General features: G+C 32.2%; 2 protein-coding genes and 1 pseudogene across 2 annotated transcripts; 1 reads left to right on the forward strand and 2 right to left on the reverse strand.

The window, feature by feature from the left end:
• Nucleotides 1-3,370: 3,370 nt before the first annotated feature.
• Nucleotides 3,371-8,298, reverse strand: LOC100809800 (AP-1 complex subunit mu-2). Its single transcript, XM_003519644.5, has 11 exons — nt 8,038-8,298; nt 7,804-7,950; nt 7,647-7,709; nt 7,376-7,552; nt 7,184-7,287; nt 5,372-5,479; nt 5,151-5,247; nt 4,941-5,038; nt 4,648-4,789; nt 4,429-4,551; nt 3,371-3,878 (listed from the first exon to the last, which is right to left on the reverse strand). The coding sequence occupies exons 1-11, from the start codon at nt 8,164-8,166 to the stop codon at nt 3,780-3,782; spliced, it is 1,287 nt and encodes a 428-aa protein (XP_003519692.1). The 5' UTR covers nt 8,167-8,298; the 3' UTR covers nt 3,371-3,779.
• Nucleotides 8,299-10,936: 2,638 nt separating this feature from the next.
• LOC100783807 (peroxidase 5-like) lies at nt 10,937-12,480 on the forward strand. The gene is made up of 2 exons (NM_001317632.2): nt 10,937-11,390; nt 11,463-12,480. Exons 1-2 carry the CDS (start codon nt 11,028-11,030, stop codon nt 12,240-12,242), a joined length of 1,143 nt encoding a protein of 380 aa, NP_001304561.2. The 5' UTR covers nt 10,937-11,027; the 3' UTR covers nt 12,243-12,480.
• Nucleotides 12,481-12,662: 182 nt separating this feature from the next.
• LOC113001014 (uncharacterized) lies at nt 12,663-12,844 on the reverse strand (annotated as a pseudogene).
• Between the last annotated feature and the right edge of the window lie 1,447 nt (nt 12,845-14,291).

Raw genomic sequence — 14,291 nt, forward strand, 5'->3', positions numbered from 1 at the left:
TATAAAGTACAGTTACTTATGTTCAAAATTAAGTTTTTATCTTCTTTTTTAAAAAATCTTAGAGTTTGATGTATGAAAAACCAAATTAGATTCCCTCCCCACAGAACTGTTTTTCTCCAGCACAAAAAACAAAAGTATTAATTAAAGTTGAAAAAAAAGGAATAAAGCACGAGTAAATATGATGGTAAGAGAAAGAAGAATATTGAGAGAGGTGAAGATAATGAAAGGCTCAATAGGAGCTATAGGAGAGGATTCACGATCCTAAAAATCACTTTAATTTTTTTTATTAATTAGTTTGAGTCAAATCGGGTGTGCTCCAAATTAAGCTTTATCTAAAACATAATATTTTCTGCATGAAAGCACGGATATTATTCACCAAAAATAAAATGCATGGATATTAAATATGAAAATAATGACCGCTAATTAGTTAAAACAGTTCTAGTTCCAATTTATTACGTACACAGTTACATGTTTAGGGAATTGACTTTAAATCAGACATGAAGTTATGATACAGTTTTTGTTGGTTCAATTTGTGCAACAATTTCATAGCATTAAATATTTGTCTAACGAAAATGAATATCAAGATGAAAAAAGAGTTGCGTGCTAATTAGTTACAGCAGTTCTAACAAATTTATCACAAAGTTACATATTTATATTTTTTTAAGGAATACATATTTATATTTTATTGGACAAAAGTTAAATTAAAAATTTAAAACGAATAACGGATTTGACATATAAATTAAACATGAATTTGTAATATAGTTTTCATCAGTTTAATTTGTACAAAAAATTGTACCATGGTGCATTTCTCTAATAAAAATGAACGCCTCAATTTGCACTCTCTTTTTTTGAAGAAAAACGCCTCAATTTATACTGAAACAAAGGATTAATTGCTTTGAACAATTCCGGTACAATTTTATTACACAGTCACATGTTTATATTTTATTGGACAAAAGTTAAAGTAAAATAAATAAATAACGGGTTTAACATAAATTGGGTATGAATTTGTGATACAGTTTTTTGTCAGCTCAGTTTTTTTTTGCTGATTTTTTGTCAACCCATTTTGTACAACAAATTCGTATCATGGAATATTGTTCTAATAAAAATGACTATATTTAATAATTAAAACAAAGGCGGTAATTAGATAGAATAGTTCTAGCATAAATTTTATTACAAAGATGCATATTTATATTTTATTGGACAAAACTTAAATTAAAAATTGAATATGAATTTATAATATTTTTCATCATTTCAATTTTTACAAGAAATTGGTACCATGACGCATTTCTCTAATAAAAATAAGAGAAATGGTTCGATGTTTAATAATTAAAACAGTGTGACTAATTAGTTAGAACAGTTTTGACACAAATTTATTACAAAGTTACATATATAAATTTTATTGAAGAGAAGGTAAATTTGAAATTGAAAATGAACCACATATTTCATATGAATTAAGCATGAATTTATAAAATTAACTCAATAATTAAAGAGAAAAAGAAGGAAGAAGAGATTATAGATTTAAATCTCTCTCACTAATATTCTAATAAAACTAATCATTGACATTTGTTAATAAAAAAAAATTCAACAAATTTATTACATGCCGCATTTCTCTATAAACATGAATTGTTCAATATATTCTAAAGCAAAGCATACTAATTAATTTTAGCCGCTCTAGTACAAATTTATTATAAGTTACATGCTTATATATTTTTTTTGACATGTTAAATTAAAAATTTGTATGTGGGTGAGTGATTGTCACGATGACATACATGCCAACTTTTTTTTTTTTTTTAAGAAAAGGGAACGGAGCCCCTAAACGAACAATAGATTAAAACCCACTAGGAAAAAAGATAAAAAATACATCAGCAAACACCTTTAAAGATGCAAAGAAGGAACTAAATCAAAAACGGAAATGTTCCCAATATGAAGCCCATACTTAGCAAAAGCATCTACTTCCGAGAATGAATATCATGGGTTGTTGTAGTAAGCTGAATATCTCTTACAAGTTGAGCGCATTGACATAGATGTTAACTTTAAAACAAAAACAATCTAATAACTAAATTAATGTGCTCCTGGGTGCGGTGGGCGTGTGAGTGATGCTAACATGTGTTATGTTATGTCGGTACAAATATTAACTTTAACGAAAGAAAATAACAATTAAGCTAATGCGACAAGATACAATCCAATTTTAGATTTTTTTAAAATTTTCTCCTATTCAGGAATTATTTTGAAAATGCCTTTTTATTCTTTATACAATTGAAAAAATAAATTTAGTTTTTATAAAGAAAAAAAATAGGTTGGGAAGGAAAATATTTAAAATATATGAAGTTCACAATTGTGGTTAGATTGTTGAGTAACTCCCGAGCTATAAAGTGGTTTAAAACATCAAATCATTTAAATCATTAAAGCATACACAATTTATTGGCCATTAAGCTTCATTAGATTGTGTTAAAAAAAAAAAAGAAGCTCCATTAGATCAGGTAATGATGACCATCGCAGCCAAACATAATTCAAAAATGACTAAATGCTCATTTTTCTCTCTCTCTAGAAATTATAGTAAAAAATGTTATTTATACAACAATTTTCTTTGGTACAACATTTTTTTTTGGTACAATAAGATTGTTGTATGAATAACACAACTCAACTATTAATATCAATCACTTTACTTCCTGAGTTATCAAATACTTAATTTGATTCTTAACATTTTAGAAATATAATTCATTTTAAAAAATAAATTTTTATATAAGTTAATAAAAAAAGATTAACAAAAAAATATATCCTTTAAAAAATAAGAAAAAAATAAAGATTTTACGAAGTTATTTTTTTTTTAAGTTAAAAGACTGAAATGATCAACACTTGCAATCTTAAACTTGGTTTACTCTCATTAAATTGTTAAATTTCTCAGTTTTAAATTTCAGTTGTTGCCTTTTACAATGAAAAAAAAAATTCAAAAATTCTACTTCCCCAATGCAAGTGTAACATCTCGAGCCCAGCTTGGTTTCTAGGCCCTCCACGGCCCCAAGTTCTCATAAGAAATTTTCTGGGGAACATTAAAGAGTAAGGTCTGAATTCTTTTTTTTTTTTTATCAGCAGGTCTGAATTCTTATTTTCTACAACAGTAAGTGGAACTGATGTTTTCTTTGTTTAGCTTAATATCCAGATGAGAGTTATCTATATTCACTGAAATTTACCTACATGTTAGTTGTTACACATGACTTCATAACAAAACACAAATTTTCTTTTCTGCCATTGACCTGCAATCAACTTTTTGAATGAATGGTAAAAAAATACATGGTTTTTGTTCAGAAAGGGAGGGATATGGCACCATATTAATACACAAGATGGGTCAGGTTATGAATACAAATAAAGATGGGGAAAATATTCAATCTTAGTAATACAAAAGCTAATAATTCTCTTACAAATAAATCAAATTGAAGACAATGGCAAAGATTGACAGATCGTAAATAAAAGAAAAGAAAACAAGAGGAAAAAAAAATCAGACATTTTCCCAACAAACAGATTTGAACAAAAAGGACTTACACAGAAGATACAGCCTTACACTTGCCAATTCCTGACTTGAAGTTATGAACTTTACGGACAATGAGCAATTTACGATCTGTTGCCAAAACTATCATGACGCAAGAGGAGATATGATCAGGCCAAATAAACTCTAATTTTACTCAAGAGTCCCTCTCCCATCCACCAGTTTAAAACCATTGATCATGGAAGTTGGCACGATTATTTGGTGGAATTCCAGCACCAAAGAAAGATACAAATTCTTAAATAAGCCTCAATTCATACTCTCCAGCCATCGTTATGTATCTCACCCATGGAAGAGCCTGATACCCACTTTTCTCAATAATCTTCAAATATCTTACCTACAAAACCAAAACATTTACATGTTGATTACCATCATCAGCTAACTGAACAACACCATCAAAATATGAGGTAAATTTTATTTTCACCAATGGTCTTAGTCTTTGCATTTCACATGGATCAAACTACTCTTCAAAATTATTAATCATGGACAATGGAATAAAATCAAGTGAATTATTTTTTTTTTTTAACTTTTTCTGATGTCACGTTATTTTTCCACTATCAATTTTTTATTCTAATATTACTATTTATAAACATTTATTGGGAATTTCTTAATATCAACTGAATTGTGGGAATAATTTGAACTAAAACAAATTCATCTAGTTCACTACCACCCTCAATCCATTGAAATAATCAAAATGTTAATAGGCAAATGGAGAGAGAAACAGAGGGAAGGGAACTAGGGAAGAATTATATTGTTGATATTGATTAAAATAAAGGGAAACATTCACCTAAATTTAATCAGAGATACAACCAAACATTATTTCGTATGTTGAAAAAATAGTCTAGAAATATTCTGAATATAAGAAAACCATGTTTATGTAGCAATACCTGTATTCCAGAAACAGTAAAATATGGTATTTCAAATTTCACACGTATAGGAGCTTTTCTCTCAGGAGTTGCTTCCTCATCTGTTATACTGGGAAGATGAAACTCTGCTCTTAACATATACTCCTGAAAGTATCAGAGATCCAATAAATCATGATAAAAATGAGGTAACAAGATGGGTGTTATTCAAGGATTCAATGCCAGTTCCAAGTGAACTCATACCTTGCCTCCGGGGAAGGATCTAATTTTCCAGATTAACGCATCTTTTTCGGGTGCATATGATGCAGATCCCATTGAAGTTCGAACATTAGGATTGGTTGCATCAACAGGCACAGGCAACTCAATCTCAACGTTTGTGGCAGTGCTATAAAATAAACTCTATTAGTTGGGGAAGCAAAGACAGTTGAGGCAGTCTAACTTCTAGACAGCAAAAACCTAATTTCCCTCATCTTCTATCATCAAGAGGGGTGGGGAAGGAAACATAACAAACATAAGAAAAGAAGAAATCTCATTACCTACGTTCCTTAAATTGACTCCTAGCTTTTACCATAATCTCAATCCGACTCTTTGAATGCTTTTCAACATTTGCTTCCACCCAAATTAAAGGCTTAACCTGAAAAAAGAGATGATACAGTCAACAGAGACTTTAAAATTCTTTTATTCTCTCTTTCTGTGTTTACCTCTCAAAACAGAAACTTATGTCATATCTAGAGAAAAAGATGAACCTGTGTACTGAGCCTGTATGTCATCAAATCAAACGATCCATCAGGTGGTATAAAGGAAATTGTTCGATCGTTTTCAAATCGAGCCAAACGCACACACCTTCATAAAATGCCAGATATAATTTGAGAACTAGCATCAAGAAGAGGAAACATTCTTAAAGAAATTATATAAAATTTTCTCTAAATGATCAGTTTGTAAATACAACGAGGTCAAGCATACATACTGATGAAATTTTATGTCTTCCAAGTCAATAGCCTTTCCCTTGGTTGTTCTACCTTGCGCCTCTAACAATACTCTATCATTTAAACCAAGTTTGCACTCAGGCATACCACTGCATCAGATAAGCCATGAACAACACATTGTTTTCAGATAAATACTCTGGCATATAAGTCGGTTAGAATAATAAATACTTCATGGTTAACACAATCTTCCAAATAACTCTCAGCTATGTTATTTTCGAAAAGCTTTTCAGCAAACTTACCCAAACAAAAAACTGATTCTGATTATAATCGATTATACATATAGGGTGAGTTTGTTTAAACTTTAAAAAAACAACTCTAAAATAAGAGCTTTTATAAAAATCGCTTATATAAGAAGCAGATAGGATTTGCTTCTTAAAATAATCAGAAAACTACTTTTTTTAAGCAAAAACAGTTTAGACAAACACACTAAAAACAGAAAGCTGCTTATTTCAACAAATAAGTTTAAACAAATTGGCCCATAATCGATTATTGAAATAATCTAATTTTCACAGCTATCCCAAACACGCCCTAAAAAGTAGGGAGTATAATATGGATTCAGTGGTTGGACCTATCTGCAATATACCTAACAAATGGGCAGTGGATATGTATTATGTTTAGCACGAGTTGTTAAAGAAAGCCTCTGGGCTAAGGAGTACCCAAAGGAAATAAAGCCAATGTTTTAAACCCCAGATAGCAACGTGTAGCGGCCAGCCCCAAAAACGCTATACTGGGATAGCTGCTATTTTGATTTTTTTTATATAGTTTATATAATGTATCAGGACCTTCTAGCTTTAGACTGGAACGTTAGTTTGCAACACACTCTAAGAGAGGCAAACTTTTGTGCTGATTGGGTTGCTAAATATGGGGCCAACCATGTTGATAGTTTTATTTCTTGGTTAAATTCTCCTTCTGAGCTAATTCCCCTTTTATCTGCTGATGTAATGGGAGTGGTTCATGTTAGGAGCTAGTTTCTTTTTGCTCTTTTATTTCTGATGTATAAAAAAAATATACATATATTCTCAAAAAATGATAAAAAAAATACTCAAAATTAATGACATTCAATTCATAATTAACAATAAAAAGTCATAGGTGTCTTAAACAAAACATTCAAGTAAATACCAACAAAAGTCAAATACAAGTTTTCTAGATAGGAATCATCAATTATCATCTTCGAAATATTATCCAAGACTTTATCATTTTTCATTACTATTACAACTGTAGATTTTGTTTTTGGAAATTGAAATCCACAAAAATAGCTCCCCAAAAAAGCCCTAATGTCTTTGCTCAAAGGGCCTTTTTTTAGAATCAACACATAGTGCCACTATTCAGCTGGCTATTTGATCTGCTACGGCAGACCCTCTAGCGAGCAGGGGCATCTCCACACTGCTATGCCACTATAGCATGCTATTTAAAACACTGAATAAAGATATCAACAAGCACGTGTCATCAGCATAAAGTAAAAACAGGAAAAGAATGAACTCCCAAGTCCAGATTGCTAATTTCATTTACATTTTTCAAAATTTACCTATACATAATTCAAAAATAGTTTTAAAAAAATTCAATATAAAAACTCAGCTTAGGCTTGGTTCTCTAATCCCTAATGCACCTCTTCAGTCCTCACCAATAACCAGCATGCACAAGCGAACACGACAACAGAAGCACCCAAACAGAAAATCAGAAAACTGAGGGTAGAAAGATCAATCAAAATAGTAGAAAGCCTAGTCAGTTAGCAGCCCATCTCAAACCACTAGCTAGAAAATTTCAATAGATCTCGCGAAAAGTAGAAAGCAAACCTCAAATACGTTCTCATCTTCAAAGCCCCAACGACGTCAGATCTAATTATTTGTCCATTGCTATTGACAAGTATATTAACACTCTCCACCACATCCAAGAAAACCTGAGCCAAAAAGTACAATTTGACCACTTAGGCCATCAAATTACAATTCAAAAAGCTAGACACGATCTTCACTTTTGTAATGTCTAACCTCATTTTTCTTATAGTTTATCCCTTCGCTGCGCCACGACACGGCATTAGTCACAGCCATGGGAGGTCTCTGCGTAACTTCCATTCTATAAGCATCAGTCTTAATAAACTCACTAAGAATCTGCGCCTCGGTGTACTGAGGGTAGCCAAAGTCCATAATCTCATCAAGTAGCTCATACTGCCAACGACACAATACAATTCAACGAATACATTCACACAATTAACCAAAAAAGAAAAGAAAGAAGAGACAGCTAAATTCGGTGATATTTTACCACGACGACGAAATTGTCCCGAAGCGATTCCTCTTCCAATTCTTCAAAGTAGTGCTTAAACACCTGCGAGAAACAAATACACGGATCCATAATTATTATACGAAATAATGGCGAAATTCTCAATTTGGAAAGGTTTAAAGGAGAATGATTATCGTACATCGACGATGCGGTGCAGGAAAAAGAGGAGGCTGGCGGCATTGCAGTTATGTCTGGTGGCTATCATGAGGTAGACGTTGCTGTGCTGGATGAACATGTAGGTCACGCCGTTGTCGTGCACAACCGGATCTTGAGCTTGCGGATCGGCCTTCAACAAAAAGAAAAACAAGAAGAGCTTGGAGCTAGAGAATGAGAATGCGAAATTAGGTTTACAAGAGAGAGGAAAAGGTGAAACCTGTTTTTCGATGAGTTTGGTGAAGAAGCGTTCGGCGTCGAGGGCGGAGACGTCGCCGCGGTAGTCGCGCCAGATGAGGACGCGGCCTTTGATGTCGAGGAGGAACAGAGCAGAGGCTGCCCCTGCCATTGATCCTGAATTCCAATCAGATCAACGCCACCGTCAACACAGAAAGAAGAAGAAGGACTGCTATACAACGTCGTCGTTGTCTCAGAAAGTAGTAAATTAACTAATTCTTTATTTTATTTATTTATTGTTTTTCAAGCGACTGAGATTTCGAACAATAGTTAATTACAAATAAATTGTGTTTAGTTTTTTTTTTTTTATCTCGTTTTGAGAAATGTTTGAATTAGATTGTTTGGTTTTGAAAATATAAAATTTATTATGTTTTAAGACTTTTTAATATATAATTAGTACGATTTTTTAAAATTATAAGCAGTTCTGACTTATTTATTTATATTAGTGCAAACAAGACACTTTGAAGTTAATTATAATTATATATATATATATATATATATATATATATATATATATATATATATATATATATATATATATATAATTAAGTGTAATTTGTTTTGAAATATATAACTGAAAGTTAAATAAAATACTGTAATGATTTATAATACTTGAGGGTAAAAAAAGTTTAGAAGAAAGATGTCACTAAATAATATTATTTTTTTATAATAATTATAGAATAGATATATCTATATATATCATTTATAAAAGAAGCTTGATTACATTGAAAAAAGAAATAATGATAAGAAAAAGTAAATAAAGTTTTACAACACATTTTTAAGATGATTATTATTTAAAAAATTAAAAGTAAATAATTATTTAAAAATATGTAGATTTAAATTCTTATTTCAAAAGTTTAATTGTCTATTTAATCTTTATAGTTTCTAAACATATCATTTCTAGTCCATGTAATTATTAAGTGAATTTTTTAGTTATAAAATTTTGATTTTAATTCTCAATTAAGATTCTTTAACTAACAAGTTTAAAAGAGTAACGTTTAAAAATTAAAATATAAATTTCAAGGATTAAAAGATTCACTTATTAATTGTGATAAGTTTGAAAATTATAAAGATTAAATGATTAATTAAATCTATTTTAAAAATTAATTATTAATGGTAGTTAATTATAAAATATTTTAAATTATATATAAAATCCTTTTGCTGATCATTATTATTAATGGTAGTTAATCATGAAAAAAAGGGTACCAGCTTTAAAAGTTGAGAACAAATTAAATTTAGAAATTTTTAGCACAATTTGATAATAACTTTATTTGAGCTTAACTTGCAAAAACTATTAAAAAAACTTAATTATTTTATTTTATATTTTGTTATACTTTCACTTTAGATTCTCTCATCACATCCTCATGTAAATAGTTTCCTCTTTTAGTGATTGTTTTAAGGGGAAAATTATAAGATCAAAAACAAGTTGTTAAAATTGAAAAAAAATTGAAACTGCAAACTAATGAAAATTGGTTTTAGTTTTTAGAAATTTTAGAACTTAAAACTAAAATCCAGCCAAAAGGGGGGTAAGTTTATCGTAACAAGCAAAAGTTATGACAATGGTGATGAAAGGTGATGCCAATGGTAGAGATAATGATTGTGAAGCATATGGTAATAACACTGATAGTTATGAAAGTGGTAGGATAGAAAGATAAATGATGGTTGGGATAGGAACAAGAGTAGTGTTAGTAAGGGATGACAATGGTAACAAGCATAAGCCCGATAAGTAGGCAAAGGAAGTACAATGTAAGAGTAAGAATTGAAAGGAAAAAGTTATATGCATTTAAATATATTTTATGTCCTCGCAATATAATAACTAACTTTTACTTCTATTCTTTGATTTTTTTATTTTTTTTTTATGATTCTTGCAATATTCAGACATACTAATTTTTTGTCCTTTTGTTATAAAAATGCATATGTGGCTTTATCAACATTGACATGTGGCAACACCACATTACAGAAATGCTTATGTGACAATGTCAAATGGAACATAAAGTTTTTTTTTTTTAAAACAAAGACTAAGAAGAGAGACAAAAGACGAAAAATTTGAATATTGCAGAGATTATAAACAAAATAAAATACAAGGACTAAAAGTAAAAACTAACATATTTGTAAGAAAAAGGAAAGAATTTAAACTAAATTTATTTATTGTATCTTATTACTTCTCCCTAACCTAACTCCTTTTTGGGATGAATTTTAATTAATAAACAATGTAGACTAAGCTAATAGAAAAATCTTGCTAAAAAATAAAAATCTAATAAAATATTTATCTTATCATATGGACTCACCAAACTATATATTAAAAATTATATAGTATAGTTAATACAATTGTAACCTCTTTATCATTTCTATCAAATAGACTCTTTTATAACACATGGAAGTTTAAAACCGTGGTTTGGGTTGTAGCTTTTGTCAAAACCATAATTTTTGGTTCTAAAAGCTAAACTAAACACGTATTAATTTTGATAATATATCATAAATAGTCAAGATTATTTTATTTAAACATTTTAATATTAAAAATTTATTATGACTGTCGATTAAAATTATATTACCTTGTATCATGAAAATTTTATTTTCTAGTATTAAGTTTAAAATATTACACTAAATAAAATTTGCTCCAACTAATAAATCATCATCAGTTTTTTCTTGCAGTGCTGGCTGGTGGGTATTTTACTCTGTTTAGAACAACTAATTTCTCCCGCCATTCCTTCCTCTAACCAAAACAAGTAAATAAGAATATAAAGGGGAAATAAAAAGAGAGGTTGAGAAAGTCCTTTGACTCTATATTTGGCCTAATGGTAATGAAGGAAATAAAGCATAGGTTCCAACTATATAGAGAGAGATCTATAAATGTGGCAGCCTCAAACTGTTTGATTATTCCTAGAGCTGGGCATGGCAAGTTGAATTAAAGACATTGTTATTGTTTGGTTATAAAAGGTTGGTGACATAGAACATTGAGTTTTGAATCATAAGATGAAAATGACAAGGATCTTCCTTAGCACCCTTTCCCTGTGCCTCTTGCTCCTCCAGCTGAATCTCTCCAAGGCCCAGCCTGGATCTCCCCAAAAACTTCCATTTACATTTCATTCTCTATTTCCATTTTTCGGCCGTCCAGAAGACGCCAACATACCACTAAAGGGTCCACAGGACGACCTTCAGAACGTGCCTCAACAGGCCGCCGACCAAAAACCTCAGAAACTCAGCCCAGATTTCTACATAAAAACTTGCCCCAATGCCCAAAAAATCGTGGCCGATGCACTTGCAGACATCGTTAAGAAGAATCCCGGCGCTCTCGGAAACCTACTTCGCCTTCAATTCCATGACTGCTTCGTTAATGTAAGCTTTTTCCTATTATCATATACTATTATTTCTTCTCTCTAAATTACACTCACACGTTTGCTTCAACAGGGATGCGATGCATCGATCTTGCTAGATTACTCGCCAAGCGGTGACACCGTGGAGAAAAGTTCAATGGTGAATGGTCTACTCCTGAAAGGAGCTGATATGATCGATGACATAAAGTTGAAGCTGGAGGAGCAGTGTCCTCAAACTGTGTCATGTGCTGACACATTGGCATTTACAGCCAACGAGGTAATGACCATGGCGGGTTTGCCCCCTCGGAAACCCCTCGGTGGCCGTAGAGACGCGCTGGTTTCCCTTTCCAGTGCGGCAGACGCCGACAACCTCCCTTTGCCAGACTGGACCATGGATCAAATGGTAAAACTCTTCACCAAAAAGGGCTTCAACATCGAAGAAATGGTGATCCTACTCGGTGCACATTCTATCGGCATGGCTCATTGTGACTTGTTCATCCAAAGGGCATACAACTTCCAAAACACAGGGAAACCCGACCCTACCCTTACCGTCGAAGCGGTTGAGGAATTCAAAAAGGCATGCCCCAATGTTAATACACCTAAGTACAGGAACCCCCCTGTCAACTTTGATGCAACACCAACTGTGCTTGATAACCTCTTCTACATGGAAATGGTCGAGAGAAACAGAACTTTTCTCATTACGGATTCCCATTTGTTGACAGATCAGAGGACTTTGCCACTTGTGCAACAGTTTGCACATGACCCTAGCTTGTTCCCCAGGAGATTTCCTGAGGTCATGCTTAAGCTCGGTTCTTTGAATGTCCTCACAGGGAATGAAGGCGAGATCAGGAAGATTTGTAGGTCCACCAATTAACCATGACATAAAATTAATAAATTTATGGAGATCATGCACGCATGTTTAACTAAATTTGTTATTCTTTTTTTTTTTTTTTTGATGGGGCCATTGTCCTGATAGTGATTATGATCGGTGCCTCCTTGCTTGGTTTCATTTCATGTGGAATTTCTGTCATGTAATAACAGCCAACGGCATTTTAATAGTAATGTAGTGTTTGAGAAGCACTATAGAAGAAATATTCAAAAGCTGATTTTCAGTATGTTTGCCTTTGAGTTATATATTACGTCCAACATAACGAAAAAAGAAACAAAATACGCTGAAGCAACAACAGTTAGCTTCAAAGGGACATGGATCCAACTTGATGCCATCGGTTATCTAACACATTTAATTAGTTAAGCAGTAAGAATTGTTTGCCATAGAGTTAAGACAGTTTTTGAAAAAATGTAATCTTGCGTTGCCTTTGAGTTTGAACAAATTTGATATTTGCAGGTGTTAGCAAGCTACTGTAATTGACCCTCTCACTTAAAGATATCGTGTGAACCGATGGTCCACATATCAGACATTAAACTAATAAGAACAAATACTACACTTGATCTTTACCAAAAGGCCGAGAAAGGCATGCCTTGAAATGCCTAAGCATTCAACTTTTATATTCTGAGCTTTAACTTCTTGTCAAAGTTCTGACAGATGTGGGACTTCATTACTTGTGTCATATGCTCCCAAACGGTCAAACCCCTACCCAAGAGCAGCAACGTTTCAAATTTGAATCAGCCGTATGTGTTAATAACCCCTACACAACGTTGCTCTCATTGGTATATGGCTATATGCAATGTGTTAATGCTCTTCATCCTACTTCCTTTGCTTTGGCTTGAGTTTATTTGGCAGCATCCTCACTACTTGCTATTATAATGTAAGGCCTGTTTTCATTTTTGTACATATCGATTCAGCCTTTCTGGGTTCAATTATGTTTTCATCGGCTTCTAAAAAGTCATGCCATACGGATCCATGGATTGTGGACAGTTCAAAACTGCAGTTTGGTATTAATCCATAGCAACGTTGCTGCTACAGGAACAGATGTCAGAGAAATGAAATGTAGCAAGAGGAGCTTGAAGGATAATTGTTGTAGAGGGGGTGAGGGAGTTTGAAAATTTTATGCATTAGATTAGATAGTGATAATCACTTGTTTAACAATTAAATCCATGTTCACAGCAATCCTTTTCGGCTTGTTTCCATCAGGTTTGTTATTCATTCTTTCATATCTGCAATTTGGACGGAAATTCGATGCACAACATCATAAAGTTTGTTTTCATAAGCTCTGCTTGTTTGAATTGGTGGAAAATAACATTATGGCATGATCACAGAGTTTGTAACAGCAAACAATTGTAAACCAAATTTTGTGAAAAATTGTCTTGTTGTATCAAATGCTAAACATGATATTCGATGCTCGTCTTGTTGTATTTAATCTCAGCTAGGGGAGAGCTTAAAATGGAGAACATATTGCTAAAGCACAAGTGCAGATGTTAAATCATCGACCCGCATTTGCCAGAACTTAGGTGTTGAGACGATCTTAGCCAAAAGGCCGAGAAAGGTATGCTCGTCCTCCACTACTACAAGGGCCTGGCGCATCCCAAGAGAAACAGGGTTAAAAATTAGATCAGCAATTGAATTTATATATTGTTGTTCAAACCTGAGACTAATAAAAGTTCAAACACATTATAATCCTCCCAGAGATATTTTACCTGGATATGTTACTATTACCTACTATGTTGATTCTTCCGACCTTGCTAATCACCATGGATTATTAGAACTGATAGGACTGAGAAGAGGATTATTTAAAATTCTACTAACAGAAGAACAAGATCTCTTGTATGTATTTCTTAGTGTTCAAATATGAATTTTTACGCGGGTTGTGAATTAAAATGCATGCTAGTTATTTTGGAACAATGTCAGTCCCGGCACCTGAGTTCACCTTGTCACTAAATAACACCAACGTTGATGAAAGAAAAGACAATGGAAACAACACAATTTTCTCAGTTTTCATTGCCTATCAGAAGAAAAAAGAAATCT

This window comes from Glycine max, chromosome 2, assembly GCF_000004515.6.
Source record: "Glycine max cultivar Williams 82 chromosome 2, Glycine_max_v4.0, whole genome shotgun sequence".
Lineage (NCBI taxonomy): Eukaryota > Viridiplantae > Streptophyta > Magnoliopsida > Fabales > Fabaceae > Glycine > Glycine max.